Here is a 23487-nt window from a genome sequence, read left to right on the forward strand (position 1 = left end):
AAATGACATCAGGCGAACATCCTGACGTCATTGCACACTCACGCAATATTACATTCTGTGGGCACACGCAAAAGTTGGAAGCGCGCCCGCCAACAATTAAGAGGGCAATTAACCCCATTAACGGTGCAATTGTCTGCTATTTTTCATCGCCTATCCAACCTTACAGTTAGCGGACGGGTGAATCGGCAAGGTGGCCTTTACATTTTTCAAGAAACCTCATCCAAGGGCAGGATGAGGTTTCCATTATGAAATAAAATTAAATTAAAAATCTGTGGGCTGCATTTTTATCACCTATATTTTCAGGTGCCTGATTGTGATGCTTGGACATTATTTTTTTGCTTTTTAAAACTTTATTGGAACATTTTCGGGTCTGCAGCTCCCTGAGGCAGCTCTCTGCCTTAGGGAGCTTTCTCTCAGCGCTCGCCTGCACCCATGTTGACGTCATCACCCACCGTCCTCCCGCCCCACCCCGGCAGCACTGAGCTTTTCAACACACACTTTGCACTGACTGGCATTAGGGTTAGAGGGCTGATCGTGGTCAGCGGTTAAGGATTGCAATTTTATAAAAGGTGCATAATCCTTTTCTCTTCGACCTGAATTTTTAGCTCAGTGAGCAGGCTCGATCGGCAGGGCAGGGATCGGCTGGATAACGGACCACCGATCGTGCCCACCTGCCGAGCTAAAAATTCAGGCCTCAAATAAAAGGATTATTCACCTTTTATAAAATTGTAATCCTTAAAAAATCCCCACCTTTGTGAATGAAATGCTGAGGTTACAATCCCTTAATGTATTTATAACCTACACTACAAACTCACCAGCCTTTTTAGCATTCTCACAATGACACATCCTACTCCAGCTTGAAACTATAAGCCATTCAATGATAGGCCTGCAGATACCATGGTTAGATGACCACATTTTCCCCTATAATTAAACAAAGTGGCAGCATTCTCTACGATGCTGGGCTACGAACTTAAAAACATCCAGTTAAGGCAAATAAATTAGAGTGACAGGGACTCGGATTCATAAACAGGACTTTTCTGATTCAGAAACCCAATGGCCTGGAATTTGCTGCTAGCGGTGAAGGAACAGCTTTCACTATTCACCTTGCAGCAGGCTTGTCAGCAGAGATTTCTAGTAATCTGGCATCTATTTGAATTCAACACAGCTGTGAGCGGGGAGGTTCTGTTGAAGGGTCATGTTGGACTCGAAACGTCAACTCTTCTCCACTAATGCTGCCAGACCTGCTGAGTTTTTCCAGGTAATTCTGTTTTTGTTTTGGATTTCCAGCATCCGCAGTAGCTTTTTGTTTTTATCTCTGTGAGCAGGGAGGCTATTCAACCAATCAGACTGAAGAATGGTCACTGAGACACATAGGCAGAAAACCAGGAAGTAAAAACAGCAAATATAAAATACATTCAAATCATTGTACAAGAAGCAAAAATAAAGATTGGGATATATACATGGAATTAATGGAAAGACATAAAAAGCAGAAAAACTATATTTTAAAATATTATTTCAATTTTTTATGTTTCTAAAAATCTGCAACATTAATTTTCTTCTGAGCGGATGAGAATCCACATTTGTAAAATTATTTTTTCAGGTACAGATAGATTGTTTAGCAGTAATTATCACATAATACACCACTGAAAACTCAGTTACTCCTGGTTAAACAAGCCATTTTAGAGGGAGAATTAACCTAAGTCCACACCATGACAGTGAACTCCTTGCAGACTCCATCAGTGAATACTGCAACTGCACAGTTTATGAAGGAGCAGGGTATCACTGATAGCAGCTTTAGGATATGTGGGTTTAATTGCGCATGGTTGGACGCCAAAAATTGCCGTCAATTTTAATCAGGCAAGCCTTGACATTATTTTTACTGCAAAATTTAGGCCAATAAAATCAGTGGGGTGTGAGTTTGCATCTATTCATTTATCCCACCATTGGCCAAACCTCCTGCAAAGTATAGCCTTTAGAATGATCGCAAGTGTAGCCCAAGTGACTTGCTCATTATGGGCAATCGCTTAGGCCTGAATTTTCAGCTCGGTGAGTGGGTGCAATCGGCAAGCCCAGGAGGGGTTAGGAAACGGATCACCAACTGCAATCAGCCCCTGACCGTGATTTCACACTGGCTGGCCAAATAACGGCCAAGCCAGCGTGAAGCGCACACTGATACAATCAGCGCTGCCTGGGTTGGGGGCAGGAGGAGAGAGTGCTGAAGTCAGCGTGGGTGCGGGGGAGCACGTAATGAAAGCACCCTGAAGGCAGAGAGCTGCCTCAGGGAGCTGAAGAATTTAAATACAAAAAATAAAGACTTTAAAAACCGGGGAAAAAATGCCCACACGTCAGAAACAGTCACCTGAACATATACAACATAAAAATTCTGTCCAAACATTTTTGTTCTAATTTAATGACGGAAACCTCATTCCGTCCTTGGATGAGGTTTCCTGAAAAATGGAAAGGCCGCCTGGCTGATTCGCCCACCCACCAACCGTAAGGTTGGACGGGCAGCGAAAAGTCCCAGTTAATTGCATCGTTAATAGGCCTAATTACCCTCTTTACTGTCAGCGAGCGTGCTTCTAAGTTTAGCACACACACCCACTGACCGAAATATCGCACAAGTGTACGATGATGTTGGGACACTCACTGACGTCATCGCGCGGTATTTTATGCTCGAGTGTGTGCCGAGCAAAAAATTCTGCTCTTTCTGCGGTTTGGCATCCATCACAATGAAACAATCATCTGGTGGAGAATCTGAGGGACAAACATGTCCTACTTATATTGTTATGAACCAGTTAGGAACCAGTAAGTTTTTGTTTAAAGCAGACAAAGTTTGAAATCCCAATTACCCACTAGGAAAATAAAGCCACAATATTCCACGATTATAAACAAAGAAAAACTTTACGATGCAAAGTCAGAAAAGGAAAACAATTTGCAATATCTACCTTATACTCTAACATTCAGAATTAACATGAGTTAAATATGAATTAACAAGCAAACTGTGGTCGAACACACCACACTTCACATTAAATGGTAAATGCGACCAAGACAGATCTTAGGATTTCTAAACAACCCACCCAGATGTCAATGACCACTGAGAATCAAAATCTCCTTAAAAATCTGTCTCTCTCACAAGGAATTTCACCTCCTCACTTTCAAAGATCTAGCTTATAAATTTCCTCATAGGCCGCTCCAACTCGGACTGCCTCAATGACTGCTCCCTCCCAATGGTTCAATCTCTTATGAGACTGCGTTTCCCCAGGATTCCCAAAGCTGCCCTCATGCCTCTCATTACCAGCATGATTCCAACTCTTTCGCAGACCACTAGCTTCATTAAGCTGGCACTGCCGCTGGGTTTCTCCGAATTCCAGCTGCACTAGCTATACATGGCTCCCGAGGGCTTCTCTAAGCCCTAACTGCCTGGCACGAAACCAGCAACCTTCTATCACCTTCTCAGTTCCCCAGGACTTTGCTGAGCCCTAACTGCCTGTAGCCTGCTAACAGCTCCCAGGGCTTCTCTGGGGGCTGCAAAACACACAAAGTCTAAACTGCAACCAACAGCTGCACCAATGGCTCCCAGGACTTCTTTGAGCCTGTAGCCCGCTAACCACAGCACCCTTTAAAATTATCCCAGCAAACACACAGATAAATTGAAACCAGTGAACCTTCTTAAGCTCCACCTGTCTCAATGATGATGTAGCCTCTTAAGGTTCACTGGATGCTTTAAACTAATTTAGCTCTAACTCCCAAAACAAAACATCTTTCTGGACTACTCGTCTATGAAAGCAGAATATAAGAGATATAAGACATCACATCTCCAGTTCTTCAGCTCAGTAAGCCCACCTGCCGTTTTATGGCTCTATCTCTTATATTCTGACTCTGTTAAATAAACATGGGTAACCTTCTGAACTGCTGCTTTCTTTTAGAGTGTTCTGGCAATCTCTAAAGCCCAGCATTTTAGTTACCTTAGGGTTTCCAACTGTGATTAAATGTATTCATGGAGGTTTCATCGAATGACTTGACCCCATGCTCCAGTCAACACATCCATCCTTGTGACACACTGCCTACCTGTGCCAATTGGAAAGCAAATAGACACATTACCAAATTGGATGATGCTTGACCATCAGCCAAACAGTCTTTCCTCCCCACCCTATTTTCAATATTTTTATATCTGGTAAAGAGAAATGTTCAAAGAAAATGACAAAAAAAAAATCTTTTTTAATTTCCCAATGCTTTTTCTCCAGAGTTGCACTGTGTCCTGGAATTTTATCTTCAATTCCTGGAGACTGTAGATCAATCCTGGAGACTATAGATCAATCCTGGAAGGTTGGCAATCCAATGACCAGGATTTTCCCCTTGGTGATTTGGGGGCGGGGGCGGGGCCCGCTCGCCGAGGGGAAAATGATGCGGGATGACGTTGAATATTCACGAAGGCAGGCAAACAGCGAAATCAGCTGTCCGCCCGCTGACCTGTCAATGGCCAATTAAGGCCATTGACAGGCTAATTAACCTTATTAAACACTCTGCCCGGCCAACCTTAAGGCTTAAGGCCAGGAGCCCCAGCTGGCGGGATGAAGTTTCATGTCCGTTTTTTAAAAATTTAGTAAATTTTATGTGTTTATTATTAACATGTCCCATCTCGGGTGACATTGTCACATGAGGGGGACATGTTAATAATTTTAATATTTATCTATTTTTAGAGTTTGCTTACTTCTCATGAATCTCCCTGAGACTTGACTTTGCCTCAGGGAGCAGTGCGCTCTTTCGCATGCATGCCTAATTGGCCCGCCCACTCAAAATGGCAGCGGGCCCTGTTTCGGCAGCGGGGTTCGGCTGTCCGCCCGCCGCCGAGCCGGTGGGGTCCGCCCGCCAGCCAAGGGCTAAATTCTGCCCTAAGTTACCTTGCGTTCACAATAATAACCTTACCAGAATGAAACATTACCTCTAAAATATTAACATGAAGCATGAATGAGGTATTTGCAACAATTTAAGTAGCTCAGTATGATTACACAACATCAGTCATTCATTGAGGCATTTCTCACAGTGTAATCTATTTTTCTGTTATGTATAGATAGATGTTTAAATAAGGAGAGTTAACAAAGTGAGCATTGGTCTATAGAAAGTGAGTCTGGGAATTAATAATGGAAAACAAGGAGATGGCAGATGAACAGGTATTATGCATTTATTTTCACTATAGAGGATATGAGTACAATCCCAGAAATAGCTATAAATCAGGAAATGGAAGGGGGGAGGAACTCAGGAAAATTACAATCACCAGAGAAGTGGTATTGAGCAAATTGTTGGAGCTGCGGGCTGACAAGTGCCCGGGTCCTGATGGACTTCATTCCCAGGTCTTGCAAGAAGTGGCTAGTGAAAGAGTTGATGCGTTTGTTTTAATTTTCCAAAATTCCCTAGATTTGGGGAAGGTTCCATTAGATTGGAAAATAATAAATGTAACTCCTTTATTCAAAAAGGGAGGGAGATAGAAAGCAGGAAACTACAAGCCAGTTGGTTTAACAGCTGTCATAGGAAAAATGTTAGAAGCTATTATTAAGGATGTTATAGCAGGGCACTTAAAGTTTAAAACAGTCAGGCAGAGTCAACATGGTTTTGTGAAAGGGAAATCATGTTTAACCAATTTATTGGAATTCTTTGAAGGAGTCACATGTGCTGTGGATAAAGGAGAACTGCTGGATGTACTGTAGTTAGGTTTCCAGAAGGCATTTGATAAGGTGCCACATCAAAGGCTATTGCAGAAAATAAAAGCTCATGGTGTGGGGGTTAATATATTGGCATGGATAGAAGATTGGCTAGCTAACAGGAAACAGAGGGTGGCTATAAATGGGTCTTTTTCTGGTTGGCAGGATGTAATGAGTGGTGTGCCACAGGAAACAGTGCTGGGGCCTCAACTTTTTACAATTTATGTAAATGACTTGGATGAAGGGGCAGATGGTATGGTTGCTAAATTTTCTGATGACACAAAGATAGGTAGGAAAGTAAGTTGTGAGGAGGACGTAAGGAGGCTACAAAGTAACATAGATACGTTGTGAGTGGGCAAAGATCTGGCAAATGGAGTATAATGTGGGCAAATGTGAAATTGTCCATTTTGGCAGGAAGAATAAAAAAGAAGCATATCATTTAAATGGTGAGAGGGTGCAGCGGGATCTGGGTGTTCTAGTGCACGAATTGCAAAAGGCTAATATGCAGGTACAGCAGGTAATTAGGAAAGCCAATAGAATGTTATCATTTATTGCGAGGGAAATTGAATACAAAAGTAGTGAGGTTATGCTTCAGTTGTACAGGGCACAGGTGAGATCACATCTGGAGTACCATGTACAGTATTGGTCTCCTTATTTAAGGAAAGATGTAAATGCTTTAGAAGCAGTTCAGAGAAGGTTTACTAGACTAATACCAGGAATGGGTGGGTTGTCTTATGAGGAAAGGTTGCACAGGTTAGGCTTGAGTTTAGAATAGTAAAAGGTGACTTGATCAAAACCTTTAAGATCCTGAGGATTCTTGACAGGGTGGATGTGGAGAGGATGTTTCCCCTTGTGAGAGAATCTAGATCTAAGGGTCACGGTTTTAAAATAAGGGGTCACTCATTTAAGGCAGAGATAAGAGAAATTTTTTCTCAGAGGGTCGTGTGTCTTTGGAAGTCTCTTGCTCAAAAGACCGTGGAAGCAGAGTCTTTGATTATTTTTAAGGTAGAACTAAATAGATTCTTGATTAACAAGGGGATGAAAGGTTATTGGGGGATAGGTGGAAGGTTGCAATCAGATCAGGCATGATCTTATTGAATGGTGGAGCAGGCTTGAAGGGCCAAGTGGCCTACTCCTGCTGCTAGTTTGTATGCTCATGTGTTAGGGATAAAGGAATTACTCAGATTTGATTGTACTGACCAAGCTAATTTCTTTAATTTACCTTGGTCTAAAACAACTTACTAAAACATCAAGGAAATTTCTGGTATTTATATTATTCTCTCCTATAAAAAGCAGTGTATGTTGAGCAGAACTTGACCTTTCTTCCCTTTTAAGTATATAGCATCAGGTTCTGTTTATCGACAAAAGATTATTACAACAGTCAGTAACATCTGTAAAATGTTGCTGAATACATATTCTGCATGTTCAGTCCAGACATAATTCAATATATTTTTCCCTTAAAAATGTGAATTGTCCAATAATTTAAATGAAACAATGTTGATAACACAGGAAAGTAATGTTAGCACTAAAAATGAATTATTAGATAATTTGAGTTAAGCACCCTTTAATAAAAAGGATAGATTCTACATGACTTGAAAATATATCTTTAAACTGCATGTAGCAGCTGGTCTTTGTGCCAATTATGTACAAAACACAGGCTGAGTATTCTTGAAAGCAATAAATCTCTTTAATACTATTTTTGTCAATATCATATGGTATCATTAGAATTGTGAATGCCATTATCCATCAAAGGCATGCTGCATACTAACAGCTGCTGCCAGCATGAAAAAATTAACAGATGAAAGTTAAAGTGCCACCAATACAAAAAATCCTAACCAAGGCAGGATTACCATCCTGTTACATCCCTGTTCAAGAAAGGGGAGCTGATTAGCTAGGAAGTTACAGGCCTTCGTAGTCCTACCTTGAATTATTGTCCTTTCCTTTACACTTGGGCAATTCCTATTCCCTAGGCCAAAACAGAGGAAAATAAGATGGACATCCATAAAGCTCAGCCCTTAGCAATGCTTGAGTCCTTTGAATCCCTGAGAGTGCAGCACACCTGCAGCAGGTGTAAGTACTTAACATAATACTAATCTGATGGAAGTGATATCACAATGCCGCTGCCTCATTTTCTTAGGTCTCCACTTCTCACAAGCTGAAATGTAAGGTTGTATTATTCATAATAGCTTTATTCCTTGAATCCAGCCCACTCAGTTGGAGTATCTGAGAAGGACCCAGGTACAAAGTTTTTGGGCAAGTCTGAAAGTAACTGTATTCTTTTCGCAGGATGAGAAGGTGAGACCCATGGGGTGAAGGCCTTATAGTTGATATTTATGGACTGTGGTTGGCTCCCTTCCTCCAGGCACAAGCCCCTGCCGATAGGTGTTTCTGCACCAGGGCTATGTTAGGAAAATGGAAATGGAAACCAGAAATATACATTGATTCAGTTCAGGTTAAGTGGAATAAACCTAAACCTTACATACCCAGACAGAAGGGCAAAGGAAATTAATCCCTCTAACACAGTTTGAAATTAGTGAACATTTACAGATCTCTGTACTGAAACCATTTTTTTTGTGCAATTAATGTTACTGAGGCTGTTTATGTCATTGGGTTCTTTCTGATAGCCTCTCACTTGGACTTTTTATTTCTCCTTTCCAGTTGATGCTGAAATGCAGAGATAAGAAGTGGTATCAGTTCTGAAGACTTCAAGAGCTCTTGACAATGTATTAATTCAATAATGCCATTCAGGGAAATGGATGTTGTCTCCTTCCACTGGTCGCTGGAAAGGAAATGGCTTTTCTCCAAAACCCCCATTCACAAAAATGGTTTGAAAAATAAATCAAGACCTTCTGATTACATTACAGAATGTTTGAGCTAAAGCTTAACATAAGATCTCAGACTACCATTTTACTAGGATTTTATCCTAGAAGCTTATGTTTCCAGATTACTGAACTACAACAGTGGATATGTTTTGTTTAAGTAAAATTTTTCACTTTCAGAATGGGGAAAGGCAATCTGGAAGTAACCGATACAGGTTTAAATGATAATGCTCCTATAGAAAGCTAGACCTAATTTAAAACTTTGCATGAAAATACACCACCCTTATGATGAAAAACAAAAGCATGTTATTATGGACGGGAAGGGGATGGAATTCATTAGGCAGAATATTTAAAAAAAATCAAAATATTTCTATTTTTAAACCTGCATAGCAAAGCCAAAATGGGCACGTGAACTGTAATAGAGGATTGACTAATTGATGGGCTGATTTGAATGGGTGACTGGATGTGTTGTTTGGCAAACTGGTAACCATGTCAAATAACAAAAAAACCTGGCAATGAATCTTTCACTTTCATTAAAGCTTCCCTTAGCTACAGATTCTACTTGGAATTAGCATATTGCCCTGGTATTGATTTTTTAAAAATATGCTACAAGGTTGGTGTTAATGACAATTAAGCAGAAGGTCAGACCATCAGATTTGCTTTTTGGTTACTCTGTTAGAGTGTAACTGATGCATTTCTTTCTTTAACAGAACTAGGCAAGCTGATGAAAATCAGCCAACCTAATCAAACTGGCTAATATCTTATTCTGCATGGATTTCTATGGGAAGCAATCATCATTCAGATTACAGAAGATTATATATTTTAGGAGTTGGATAATGCACTTGCCTGTAGGTGCCCAGACATTCTGTGCCATCCTGCTCTGATTATGTTTGGTTTGGTCGGCAATTTTCCCATTTTTTCCATTTTGCTTTATTACCTTAATACTGTGTCAGCTTACTTCACTTCCACCCATTCTGAAATGTGATGGGTAAAAGAAAAACAAGACACAAAATCTCAATAAATCAGAATCTCTGTAGTATAACTTCATGCATGCTTCAAATGTTGCTCATATATCCAAGATGAAACTAATACTATCCACTCTACATTTTGTTACTATTAACGTACTGATCAATAGAACAAAAAAGCAAATTACTACAGCTGTTGGAAATCTGAAATAAAAACAGAAAAAGGTTGGAATGTTTTCAGCATTTTCTGTTTTAATTACTGCTACATAAATGTTAGTACGATGACATCAGGCTTACATCATTTTGCTGCAAGAACTCTGACTACTTGTCAGTATATCAAACCAATGGAGCATTAATATTTTTTCACATTCAGAATGACAGGCATGAAACCCATCTCTGTTGCTACACTTCCAAAGTACAAGGTTCAACAGAGTTCATATTATTGTATTTTCTCCAGGATTAATTTGGCAATATAATACATCCTAGGCATTGAAGAGTTGGAAAGTACATTACTGCCATATTGCTCTGTAATCTGATGTATCCCAGACATTGCTTGACCTATTTCCTATTCTTGATACTTCATTTACAATGAAAATCCTGTGCCGATATCAGTCAGTTAACAAGGAGTCTGGCTATTAAGATTATGCATTGAGTCATGAATTATCTACTGTATACATGGGGATTTTTGTTTACTTAATGTCAAACTATCCATTCCAACTTGATCTGGATCTCCAAAATTGCAGCTCAGACATACGAAGTAGAAAGTTGGGATTTATACTGCATTGTGCCCTTTTGCTGGATGTTACAATGGCTTGATTTTTTGAAGTGCATAAACTGCAGGTTTACATCATGATGGTTAAAGTGTTCGGGCGAAGCCACGTGTTGCAGTATTGTACCCCTCATTTCTAGCACATGGGTATGCATACAGAAATGATTTCAATTCTGTAACAATTATTAAGAATTACAAGTGAAGCAAATTTGAGCCATCTGACCCAGTTCATAGCAGAACATTTCCACAGCACTTCAGATCCCCTTTATTATTTGGCACTGCTTCAGCAGTCTTATTCTTATACTCTGTACTAATAAATGATGGATCAGAACAGCACAAGTCTTATTCCACTGTCGCCTGACCATATTCTGTAAAGCACCCTTTATCATTCGTCTAGGAAAAGGTAGTCAGTGTAATTTGCACTATCAATTATGAATCAGAGCCTGCCAGAAAAGATATGCTCCAGCTTACAAATTTTAGTGTATTGTGGGGCATGCAAAGAGTGAAATATGGAGAAAAATTGTGATATTGGAGCATTGGAGAGTATTTTCCTAGTGTACTGTGATTTTTTTGTTACCTATATCATCAGTCTATTCAATGATCCTACATAGTCCAATCTCAGAACTACTACAAAAGTGAAATACTGCTGATGCTAGAAATCTGAAATAAAAACAGAAAAAGCAAGAAATACTCAGGCAGCATCAGTGGTGAGAAACAGAGTTAACGTTTACCTGAAATGTTATCTCTGTTTCTCTCCACAGTGGTTCAAACCTTATGATAGGTAATGAATCAATTGTTTATATTTCATTCCTCGCCAAATTTTCATCTTCAAAGTCCATTGCCTCCACAATATTTTGCTTTTGTAGTAGTTCTAACTGAGATTAGACTATGTAGCAGCATTGAATAGACTGGTAATAAAAAATCTCAGTACACTAGGAAAGCACTCTCCAATGCTCCAATATCATAATTTTTCTCCACACTCTATTCTTTGAATGCCCCACAATGCACGAAAATTTGTAAGCTAAAAGAACAGGTTGATGCTGACCATGGAGTGTCCCATAGTGCCACTCTATGAACCTGTAGGTGAACTTGTGGAACATGACAGACAATGTCAGTTATTTTTTCTTCACAAGCTATCAGGTGGATAGTCAAACAGCTGCAAAGTGTTCCACTTGGTCTCGAAAGTGAGAAAACTCCTATCGCTAGGTTAACCAAACTGAGAGTTTTTTGTGTGTTTTTTTCTCTTCCTATTTATATTATTATTAAGAAAGGAAACATGAACAGCTAATTAGTAGTATGATCAATCAAATCTAAATCATGCTACTAATAATTTGTTCTTCTATTATTTACTACCATCTTTATACAAGAAATTAACTGCCAACTTATTTTTTACATTTTATTTTATATTTAAAAGAATTTTGACTTATCACAAGATTGCAATCTGTTCACTCCAGTGAAGATATTGGTGCTAGAGATCATATTAATATAACTGTTGCACAAATACCCTTTGTATTATAGACTCAGGTACCCAAAAGTAAGGATGGAAAATACCTATCAGATATGAATTTGTCTTTTATGAGCTAAGTAATTTGATTTAGCTGCTTTGATTTTCTTTCCCAAACAGAATTCATTTTTTTTACAAGACAGGTACAAATGTTTCTTGATATTTTGTATTGCTTTCATACAGTAATAATCATAGAATTGTCACAACACAGAAGGAAGCTATTGGGCCCATTGTGTCTGTGCCAGCGCTCTACAAGACCACTCAGTTAGCCTCATTCTTCTACCTTTTCCCCATAGCCCAGCAAATTTTTCTCTTCAGTTAATTATCCAATTCCCTCTTGAAAACCATGATTGAATCTGCACCACACTCTCAAGCACTCCAGATCCTAACCACTTGCTGCGTAAAAAGATTTTCTTCATGTCGTCTTTGGATCTTTTGCCATACACCCTTAACTCAGTGCCCTTCAGTTCTCGACCTTTCCACCAATGGGAACAGTTTCTCCCTATCTGCTCTGTCCATGATTTTGAACATCTCTTTCAAATCTCCTCCCAACCTTCACTGTTCCTAAAGTGAACAAGCCCATCTTCTCCAATCTATCCAAATAACTGTAGTCCTTCATCCCTGGCACCATTCCTGTAAATCTTTTCTGCACCCTCTCTCAAGCCTTCATATCCTTCCTAAGGTGAGGTGCCAGAATTGGACACAATACTGTGGTTGAGACCTAACTAGAATCTTTTATTAAGAGTCACCAAAACTAACATGCTTCATGCTTCTGCACTTTATGGCTCTATTGATAAAGCTCAGGATCCCACATGCTTTATTGACTGTTTTCTCAATCTGCCCTAACACCTTCAATAATTTGCGCATATATACCACAGGTATCTCTGCTCCTGCACCCCTTTTAGAATTGTAACCTTTATTTATATTGCCACTCCTCATCTTCCTATCAAAATGTATCACTTCACAATTCTCTGCATTAAATTTCATCTTCTGCATGTCCGCCCATTCCACCAGCCTGCTGTGTCCTCTTGAAGTCTACCATATCCTCCTCACAGTCCACAATACTTCCAAGTTTTGTGTCATCAACAAATTTTGAAGTTATGCCCTGCACACCCAAAGCAAGGTCATTAATATATATCTAGAAAAGCAGTGGTCCCAATACTGACTCCTGGGTATACACCATATCATACTATATACCTTCCTCCATTCTAAATAACAACTGTTCAACACTACTCTGTTTCCTGTTACTCGGCCAACTTCTTATTCATACCACCACTGTCCCTTTTATCCCATGGGCTTTAACTTTGCTGACAAGCTCATTATGTGGCACTTTATCAATCACCTTTTGGAAGTTCATGTATACCACATCAACCACGTTACCCTCATTAACCCTCTCTGTTACCGATCAAAAACTCAATCAACTTTGCCCTTAACAAATCTGTTGTGGTTTTTCTTCTTTAATCAACTTTTGTCCAAGGGACTTGTAATTTTGTTTCAGATTATTGTTTCTAAAAGCTTTTCCACTACCAAGGCTAAACTGACTGATCTGTAATTATTGGGTTTATCCTTACACCCTTTGTTGAATAACAGTATGACATTTGCAGTTTTCCAGTCCTCTGGCACCAGCCCTGTATCTAAAGAGGATTGGAAGATTATAGCCAGTGCCTCCACAATTTCCACCTTTGCTTACCTCCATATCCTCAGATGAATCCGATGCAGTCTTGGTGATCTATCAACTCTAGGCATTTGCCAGTCTTTTTAATAGCTCCTTTTTATCAATTTTTAGCCCATCCAGTGTCTCAACTATCTCCTTTTTCCCTGACTTTGGCAGCATGTCTTCCTTTGTAAAGACAGATACAAAATACTTATTCAGTACTTCAGCCAGGCCCTCTGTCTCCATACATAAATTACCTTCTTGGTCCCTAATCAGCCCCACTTCTTTTACTATTTATATGCCTATTTTGACTTTTGATTCACTTTTATATTAGCTGTTTATTTCTTCCCATACTCTTAGCTTCTCTCTTTTCTTTATTCATATCTCCTCTGAATTTCCTATATTCAGCCTGGTTCTGTGTATTACTAGTGTACTAATATTAGCCTATTATCAACCGGACACCTGTCATATGCACCCCTTTTTCTTCTTCATCTTACTCTCTATCTCTCATCATAAGGGAGCTCTGGTTTAGTTTATCCTACCTTTCCCCCTTGAGGGAATATACCTCAAATGTACCCAATCTATTAACCTCTTTAAAGGCAATCCATTGTTACAATTTTGCCTGCCAATCTTTGTTTCCAACCTATCTGGGCCAGATCCATTCTCATATCACTGTTATTAGCCCTCTCTCAATTAATTATTTTTCACTCTAGATTGCTCCTTGTCCTTTTCCATAGCTAACCTAAACCTTATGATACTATGATCACTGTCCCTTAAATGTTTCCCAATTGACACTTGATCCACTTGACCCATTTATTCAGCAGAACCAGATCCAGCAATGCCTCCTTCCTAATTGGAAAGGAAACATACTGATCTTGAAAATCCTCCTGAACACACTTCAGAAACTCTTCCCCTCTCTGCCCTTTACACTATTACTATCCCAGTCTGTATTAGAGTCACAGAATGGTTACAGCATAGAAGGAAGCCATTCAGCACGTTGTGTTAGTGCTGGCTTTCCTAAGGAGCAATTCACCCAGTGCCACTCCCCTGCCTTCTCCCCGTAGCCACACACATTCTTCCATTTCAGATAAGAATCCCAGGATAACTTAAGTCCCCCATTATACCTACTCTATAGCATTTTCACTTTTCTGTAATTTCAAATTTGCTCCCCCTTCTCCTTCCCACTAATTGGTACCCGTAGAATGCAGCCTGTTGTGCATTGGTACATCTATTGTTTCTCACTTCTCTATTGTTAATCACTTTCATGTGAATAAGTGAAAACAAGTCTGATGAAACTGCAGCCTGCAGTTTGGCTGGAGGAATCATAGGCTCAGACTAAATACGCTGAAAAGGGATAAATAAAATCTAAACTCATCTTTGTATTTTGATCATAGATAATAACTTGTACTGTTTATGGTTCCTTGAAAGTATTTCATAGCTCTTTAATGATCTGCGAACCAAATAGTTGAAGAATCCTAGATGATAATCAGCAAGAAAAGCACTTTATTATAGTGCCCCTATCACTGCAACATATTTTTCTTATGATTATGGCTGCCAAAGACTCAGATAATAGCTCACGGGTGACAGTGAGTTACTTGCGTTCTTTCATGCATGTGAAAGCCCCATACCAGTGAGTTATGAATGCCTTGTACAGGTGAAAGAATGCTTATCGATCACTGTCATCTGTGATGCATCATGTTTATTCTCTGCAAATGAACAATCTTTTGAATCCTACCATATATTAGTTTAGCAGAATTGCTTGCCAACAATTATGATCATTTGCATACATTTATCATTTCACTGGGATCAGGATTATCATTGCCCTAAACAATACACTTTACTCCTTGGGAATAAAGCAAGGTGTAGCTACCGAAATTTGTTTAACTAAATGCTCTGTAATTAAATATAAGTATTGTGTGTGGAAAGTGTGCCAGAAATTCGATACATGGAATACACTTTCAAATTTGTTCTATTGATTCTTGCAATGTGCAATTCAATATTAATTTATGAACAAATCAAGGAAACTTGATCAGCAAACACCAGTCCATTAACACGTACCTCAGTCTTGCTTCAATATGTCACTAAAATACATGTAAGTTTAAACAATAGGAAGGAAGGCTTAAATGTTCATTTTTTTCTTCTTTAATGATTGATTAGTCATGCTGATGGGTTAGAGAGAAATCAAAACACTGAACCATCATCAAGGTGAGAGTAATGCAAGCTTTCAGAGCAGTGAAGGTTTCTCCGTCAGGTAAAGCATGGAATGTCTTTTTAAATATAGAAGTATGTATACTGATACAATATTCATGTAATTTTGTAAGGATGATAAAATAGATGGAAATAAAAAGTCGTCAAGTTAAACGTCAATCTACATTTGATTACAAAAATATAAACAGCAAAGGGGTAGATAGTTGATATGCCTGTGTAGAATTATACAGTTATTATTTATTGGCTTACATACACAGCAACTATCTTTCACTAGATACACCAAATTGCTGAATGTGCAGGATTAAGTATGTTTTTTGTCCATGTAAGTGATAACCTGAATACCTGGTCAATTTGACCCCTCTTTCCTAATTATTTAATTTTCTGTCCTTAAACATTTTTTAATGAGGAGAATGCAGTGTTTTGATAAAAGTTATTGGAGACAATTTTTCTGCTGAATGTTAATCAGGCGCACATAATGGCCACCTGAAGTGGTCAACATGCAGCCTATTTGATTTTGGTGCTACTACTATTTTCGTGTGACAGGAGAAGTTTAATGAGATGTCTGGTTCAGCTATCCATTTGATGGCCTCCTGAGATGCCAAGTGAAAAAATGAAGTGCCCCCCCCCATAACAGACGTTAGTGGGCAGGTTGATATGATGTGTTCCATAATCTTAAACTTATGGCCACAATTACATTTTGGGTTGTCCCTTATCTTCTATTTATGGAGCATGTGGCTGCAAATCTATGCCCTGTGCAGATTTGGTTGAGCATTGTTCACAGTCTTCGAGGAAGGTCAAAACCAGGGACCTTTGATACTGGATTGGTGATGAGGTGATTTTTTTATGCTGTATGCTGCCCATGATTCCAAAAAATGGGTTGATAGCAGCTGCATGAATATTAGCTGATGTTTCTCACAAATGGCCAGCATGATTTTAAGTGCTTTCTTTGGAGATTTTTGGTCTTTGTGAATGGGAAGATTGGCATTATTCAGGACTTCTTCCATCTCATGGTGCACAATGGCATTGCGGCAACAGCATCTGGGACAATGTGGGGGCAGTATTAGAAACCATTCGGAGTAGATTTAAGCATCCCTGACACTGTCCTCATGATGGCATTGAGCTGCATGATTTTGTGCAGCAGCTGCAGCACCACAAGGCAGAGCAGCATTCTGCAACAAGGTAGGTTAGGCCACTGTTGCAGTGCAAAGTGATCTGGATGGGCTCCCCCTTGACTGTTCAGTGGGTTTCCAGACAAGGTTCACCTTGGTTTTTACTTTATGTCCAGTATGGAAGAGATGAAGCTGATCAGTGAGAGACCTGTGCAGGATGACACCCAGGTACTTTGGGCGGGGCTTCTAGTTAAGTTGCCATCCACAGAAGGAAACATTGGCCCAGATCTTCCAGATGGTTGGAGACCAGATGTACCCCCGCATCTCCCCAAGTTGTGCTATTAAAACCCCTCAGAAGTCCCAATGCACTGATTCCTGCTCTTCAGGGCCCTCAAAAAAGTCTTCAACTCCCGTTAGAGTCATAGATTTTGGGCAGTTCTGACTTGCTCACCTGGATAGTTACTCAGGAAACGTTAGACAGGAAAAAACCTAGTCTAACTCCTGGGTAACTAAACAACTGACCACCCCTCCTCCCCAAGTCACACACACTCATGTCCCCCCCACAACACAACCTGACCCAACCCACCACCCAACTAGCCCCCCAACCCACCAACATCCCTCCCTGACTACTCCCCCGACCCTCTAACTCCCCTGACCTGACTCACCCCCCACCCAACCTGACTCAAGCTCACACCTGACTTCCCCCCCTCCAACCCAACCTGACTTCACTGCCCCACCCAGCTGCCACCTTCACCCAGCCTACCTTCCCCACTCTGCCCCCTTACCCATCCTACCCCCTTAAACACTTACCTGCTCTCCATCGCTTTTCAAAGAAGCTTTGAGACATTTTAACTCTTTACATACCAGAATACAGCAGCTAGTGCTGATAAAAGTAGCATGGCTTCAGAGCGGATTCCCTTTGCTGATGTCTTCAAGGTTTCCTCCGCTGAGTCAGTTTGGAAGGATCCTTCATAGGAAGATTACCCAGAAAAATCGGAGGAAGGTAAGTGGGTAATTTTTTGTCTGATCAGGGTCGGAAATATGGGATCCAATCCCGATCGGAAGGTTTGGGCCGTGGATTTCTTTTCCCAACAGCATCATTGTTCAAATGGAATGCCAACACAACTGGATTGGGAAGAGGTGCCAGAGTCTGGAAGTAGCATTTTAGTAGGCTCAGGCCTCTGGTAAGCATCTTACTTGCTTTGTCTAATGGCGATGCCTGCATCAGTAATGCTATGTCATCGACATAGACAAACTTCCGGAATCTGGCGCTAAGTATGTCTACTATATGGACGTTGAAAAGGGCTTGAGCAGACCATTATTGAACATCCTTGTCAGGCTAATTTTGTCACCTAGATAAATGTGCAACTTGTGGTTGCTCATTAGGGCATTGATAAACCTGGGAGTTTTATGGCATTGAATGATTGTTGAAAGCTTCAGTTGCAGGTATTTGCACCAGACAGTACCATAAGCTGATGACAGGTCTCTGAAGGCAGCCCCAGTCTTCAGCTGCTTCTGGAACCTGACTCAATTGATTGTGAGTGCAAGGACCCTGGTTATAGCAGTTTTTTCCTTCTCCAAAGCCCACTGTTCATTTTAGAGAGCAGCTTTTAAAACTGGTTTTATCTAGTTAAGGACAAGCCATTCAAACACCTTGTGGACCATAGACAGAAGGGCAATGGGAATTCATTATAATCTAGTCAAATTGCCAGCTTGAAAGGTAGGGTGGAATTGTCCCAGATTTGCACTAAGTGCGGTAGCAGGTGGATAAAAACAATGTTTTACCCACTACCACAATGGCAGCTTTTCACACTGTATCGTCCCAAACCCGCTGCATTAATTATGCATCCCAGGAAACACAACGTTTCCATAGTGCGCAGGCTTTCATTTGCCAGCCACACCATCACCTCGCCATTTCATCACACTGGGCACCATATTTAAAGTCCAGTCGCGCGCATACCGCTCAGTGCTTCCAGCGTACGACTGCTGCCCTGAAAGGCAAGAAGACTGTAGCCCCCAGGTTCAATGATGCATCCCTCAAGCGCCATTTGGATGCAGTGGAGGCACACTGTGATATCCTGTACCCCCACTCTGGCCACAGGATGGGCAGCAACCTCACTAATCTGACTTGGGAGGCGGTGGTCAACGCAAGCACCCTGCAAAAGAGGACAGCCACCCAATGCCACAAGAGGATGAATGATGATCTCCATTCTGCCAGGGTAAGTCACTCCTCTCATCACTCTCAGCTCACACGCTCACAAACCCAACACACATCCACAGGGCCCTCACTCACTGCCAGTTCAAGGGACATCATCATACACTCTCTCATACACATCTTCATTGTCCTCATCGCGTCCATGGGACGACTCACCACCCACACATGCCAGGCAAACTTATCATCTGGCCTGGCAAACGTCCTGCTTACACTCTCTCCATCTCTATTCAAGCAGGACAAGCTGGCACACAACAAAAGGGAGAGGTCGCTTACCAGCAGAGGAATGCCTGAAATCAAGGTACTCACGCACTTTGAAAACAGTCATCCAGCTGGCCAGCAAGAATTTGGACTGTTCCTGTGCTGATGGTGAGGTCGTCGGTGCTCTACCAAGTGAGGATCTAGCAATGCAACATCCATCAGACAACCATGCTGTGCGTGATGTGTCCTGTTGCACAGGCCACTGCCATGCACTAATTATCTCTCCTTGCTTTTACAGGCACATCTGCCAGACAGCCGACAGAGTCTCTCCTGCTTGTCATCATCATCCTCCACAAATCTAGCAGCCATGAGGGCCTCCCGAGTGCACCTGCCTCGCCTGACCAGTACAAGGAACTCCTCACCCTCATCACCGGCGACGTCCTCCTCTTTGGAGAACGCCTCCAGCTCCTGTGTCTCCTCCTCGGCCAGCTCCTCTCCCCATTGCAGCACCAGGTTGTAAAGGGCGAAGCAGGCGACAACGATGCATGACAGCCTCTGTGGATTATATTGCAGGGCTCCATCAGACCAGTCCAGGCACCAGAACCTTATTTTCAGCATCCCAATGGTTTGCTCCACCAAGTTGCAAGTTGCAGCATAAGCCTCATTACACCTTTACTCTGCTGCAGTCTGAGGCCACCGCACAGGTGTCATGTGCCACGTCCTCTGTGGGTGGCCCTTGTCACCGAGCCCTGCAGCCTCTGTGGACCCTAGAAGATGTCAGGGGTCTCTGACCGACTGAGAATGTAGGAGTCGTCCACACTGCCTGGAAACCGTGCGCATTTCTGATGGTCGCACACCAGCTGAACATTCAGCGAATGAAATCCCTTGCGGTTGACATAGTTGACCGTGTGTCATGACAGAGATCTGAGCGCCACGTGAGTAAAGTCGATGGCACCCTGCACCTGTGGGAAATCAGAGATCTGGGCAAATCCCAACGCTCTTGCAACCTGGCTGTCTTGGTACCGAGTGAAATGCACAAAGTTGTGTGCCCTCGCGACGATGGCATCCGTGGCCTCATGGACTGCTCCACAGCCAGCTTTCGCAAGGAGATTGTACAACATGCCCAGTCGTCCAACTGTTCTGCAGTCCATTAAAACGCTCATTAGTTTGCAGTCTGTGCCCGAGGGGTGAAAAGGCCTGGAGCACTTGGTGGCACCTTGATGCCTCTGCGTTGCCCAATTCCTATCATGTCAATGTGGCTGCGTCTGATTTGCCTTAGCTGCAGAGGAATGGTCACTTTATACAAGGTGTCCCTAATGCGTGGCCACATCCCTCGCCCACCACCACCCCCCGCCCCCAATATCCCCCCGCATGTGCTTGTGCGCTACCTTCAACCGTAAGGCAGCCTTTGCCCCCCACCCCCCCCCGTCCAACCTGCCTCAACCTTGAAGTCCAACAGATGTCCCCCACGACCACTCCGTAACGTTACTGTGCACTCACCCCCGAGTTCCCCTCAAAGTGCAGCCTGCCAAGTGCACACCTTTTATATGCTGTTGTGAAATAGGTCGGTGTGCAATCATGCCGACTTGGGCAGACGATCCAGCTGGGGGCGATGAGTCCAGTGGACTAGTCTTATAGCGATATGCTGATGTATTACAATGAGGTTCCTGATGTCCGATGGTGGGAAACGCGGCCCACCATCGACAGGCTGGGCGGACGATTGCAGACTGGTTTCACAATGTCATAAAAGCGATTTTTGGCCTTCTCGCAATATTGTCCGCTCACACCCGCCGAATACGTCCAATGCCAGCGGGCACGGAAGATTCCACGTGTAGTTCCCAATTATCAGATCACCAATCTGGAGGTGGGAAATCAGGTGGGGTGGCTACTTGTGAAGGGCCTTAAATAGGAAGTTACTTTGCGTTAGAAATATGTAGTAATAGGACCTTTGAACAGCAAGCCAAATGCAGAATGTGCAAGAACAAATACATAACTCTGTGTGTAAGGTGCCTAAACCACAAGAACTGTCTCTAAATACTCCATCCAACTTTCCCTAACAGAAGATTAGGATCCCTTCAGCCATGGTTGGTGAGTGGGAGCAGGAAGTGCTGGTGGTCAGGGGGCAAATTATTGAATTACTTTACTGAATTATTTGACTCCAATTTGCATATATGTATGATGTTTCTGACAAAAATTCCAACCATCTGGATGCAACAAAATTCTGGGTAAATGTCCAAGCAACAGTATATTGCCATAACTTACTCACCACTTGATTTTGAAACTGCTACCGCTCAATTTTTAAGCACAAATAGGGCATAATGACACATAAATTGCCTATGATATATCTCTTACATTTGAATTAGCATAGCTAAGAACAGCACTTGGGTCTGAAATTGGATGAAAGGAGATGCACAAGATTACCATGTGTATAACCTCTCTGTGGAGGTTTATCCCTCTCATTTTATTCCCCAGCAAGTTTGAAACGACATTTAGGAGAATTCTGGGGGTATAACCTTTCATTTTACTATTTCATAGTGGAGCTAAATAGAACTCAACAGTGTGACATGTCATTCAGCCCTCATACTCTGTTATGTGTATGTGTTTTGGTCAGCAATGAGTTTGCAGCACATAAGGTTTTAACATAACATAACATAAATAGTAGCAGGAGTAGGCCAAACAACCCCTCAAGCCTGCTCCACCATGGCTGATGTGATTGTGGCCTAAACTCCACTTTCCCACCTGCCCCCCCATAAACCTTGGCTCCATTGTCAATCAAAAATCTGTCTAACTCAGCCTCGAAGAGGGCTGCCTACAAAGATCTGGCAATCTCTAGGGCAGGAATTTCTCCTTGTCCGATAGCAGCTTAGATCTGGTGCCAAGCCAAGGGGATGTTTTGGTGTGCAGCAACAATCATGTCAGCAAACAGGTAGGCAATTAAGCAAATTTAAGCACCAGGAAGTTAAAAGCACTTGAATCCTTTGCTTTTATTTAAATTTTCAGATAGTAAAACAAATATATGACTGTAGTCAAATAGAAATGAAGATAAACAGACTTAAGAAAGAAAACTTATTTTAAAAATGTGTTTTTGGAGCAATTTGACAATTCAAAGATATAAAATTATCTTTTAGGGCCAGTGAGGGTATTTAGCAGTAATTTTAAAGTTAGTACGTCGTTAAAAACCCAGATAAACCTTGTTGAATGAGGTGTAGCTTTCTCGAGGGTTTTTACAGCGAGGCTAACAGTATAGAAGTGGAAGGTTTCATCAAATCATAATTGCAATGGAGATTGCAGCCTGTGACAACCTCTACAGTGCACCCTATGGAGGAGGGTAGACTCACTGACGGCAATTTTCAGGATATTGGCATTATTCTGCACATGTCAAGACTGCTGAAGTTGCTATCAGTTTCATTGGATAAGGACAGTGAAAACTGACAGTTTAACTGTATATCACCACAGCAAAATCTGGGCCATTATTGCAGCATATCACTCGCGTTAACTTTTACATAAAGAGGTGCTCACTGCCACAATTACATTTCATTTCATCTTATTTAATGGAAATTGAAATACTGTCATTAAGAAAATGTGTTACTGTTATATTTTATTGGACTGTAATTGTTTGAATATTTGTGAATTTGTGTACCAATGACATTGGTGTTTTAGAAACAGAGGCCATATTCTGCATCAATTGATAAGTGTCCTGTTGCACTGAGGGAAGAAACTGATCATTGGGAATGCCTTTGCAAGGGGAAATGGAAATGCTAAACAGCGATTCTTTACTGAGTAGTTGGCCAATGACTTCCTAACCTTTTAATATGACAACTGATCACAAAACACTAAATTAAAGTGCTGCAGGTTGCAACTTTAACCAACTCATGTCAAACTGCTGGAAATATTTACCATTTTTTCTGTAATCTTTGACCACCAGAAATTCTGGAAAGATCATTTATTACAGACTGCAAATTAAATGGGCAGTGCCATCCTGTTGGAGGTTGAGGTTAGGAAAGCATGAGCCTATGTTATAACAGTGATACATGATTTGTCTTTATACTCCCTTTCCAAGTGCATGTGACAAAAGTGATGGCACTCTTCTCTATGACCATTTTGAAGGCTTGGAATCAGAAGGGTTTTTTGTTTAATTTTCTGCTGTCAGTATCCATTTATGATCTTTCATTTTACACTGTGTTTGAGGCTTGTTCTAGAAATACTGGTTTCACAAGCAATATTTTTAAACTTTTGTTCTTTGTGATATCAACATAAAGCTGTTCATTTATCCAGATCATAAGGGGTTTGCTCATCCCCATGTGTGGATTTGGATGGCTGTTCATACAGACTTGTGCATGTACAGGG

The 23487-nt window shown here is 41.3% G+C and overlaps 1 protein-coding gene across 1 annotated transcript in view; it reads left to right on the forward strand.

Annotated features, from left to right (window-relative positions):
- Positions 1–9690, forward strand: part of stxbp5l (syntaxin binding protein 5L) — a 578167-nt gene extending 568477 nt beyond the window's left edge. Inside the window, exon 29 of the mRNA XM_078559960.1 lies at positions 8358–9690. Within this exon, the coding sequence (XP_078416086.1) occupies positions 8358–8399 (42 nt within the window). The 3' untranslated portion in view covers positions 8400–9690. The remainder of the gene's footprint in view (positions 1–8357) is intronic.
- The last annotated feature ends 13797 nt before the right edge of the window (positions 9691–23487 follow it).

Source organism: Cetorhinus maximus, chromosome 16 (genome assembly GCF_964194155.1).
Source record: "Cetorhinus maximus chromosome 16, sCetMax3.hap1.1, whole genome shotgun sequence".
Lineage (NCBI taxonomy): Eukaryota > Metazoa > Chordata > Chondrichthyes > Lamniformes > Cetorhinidae > Cetorhinus > Cetorhinus maximus.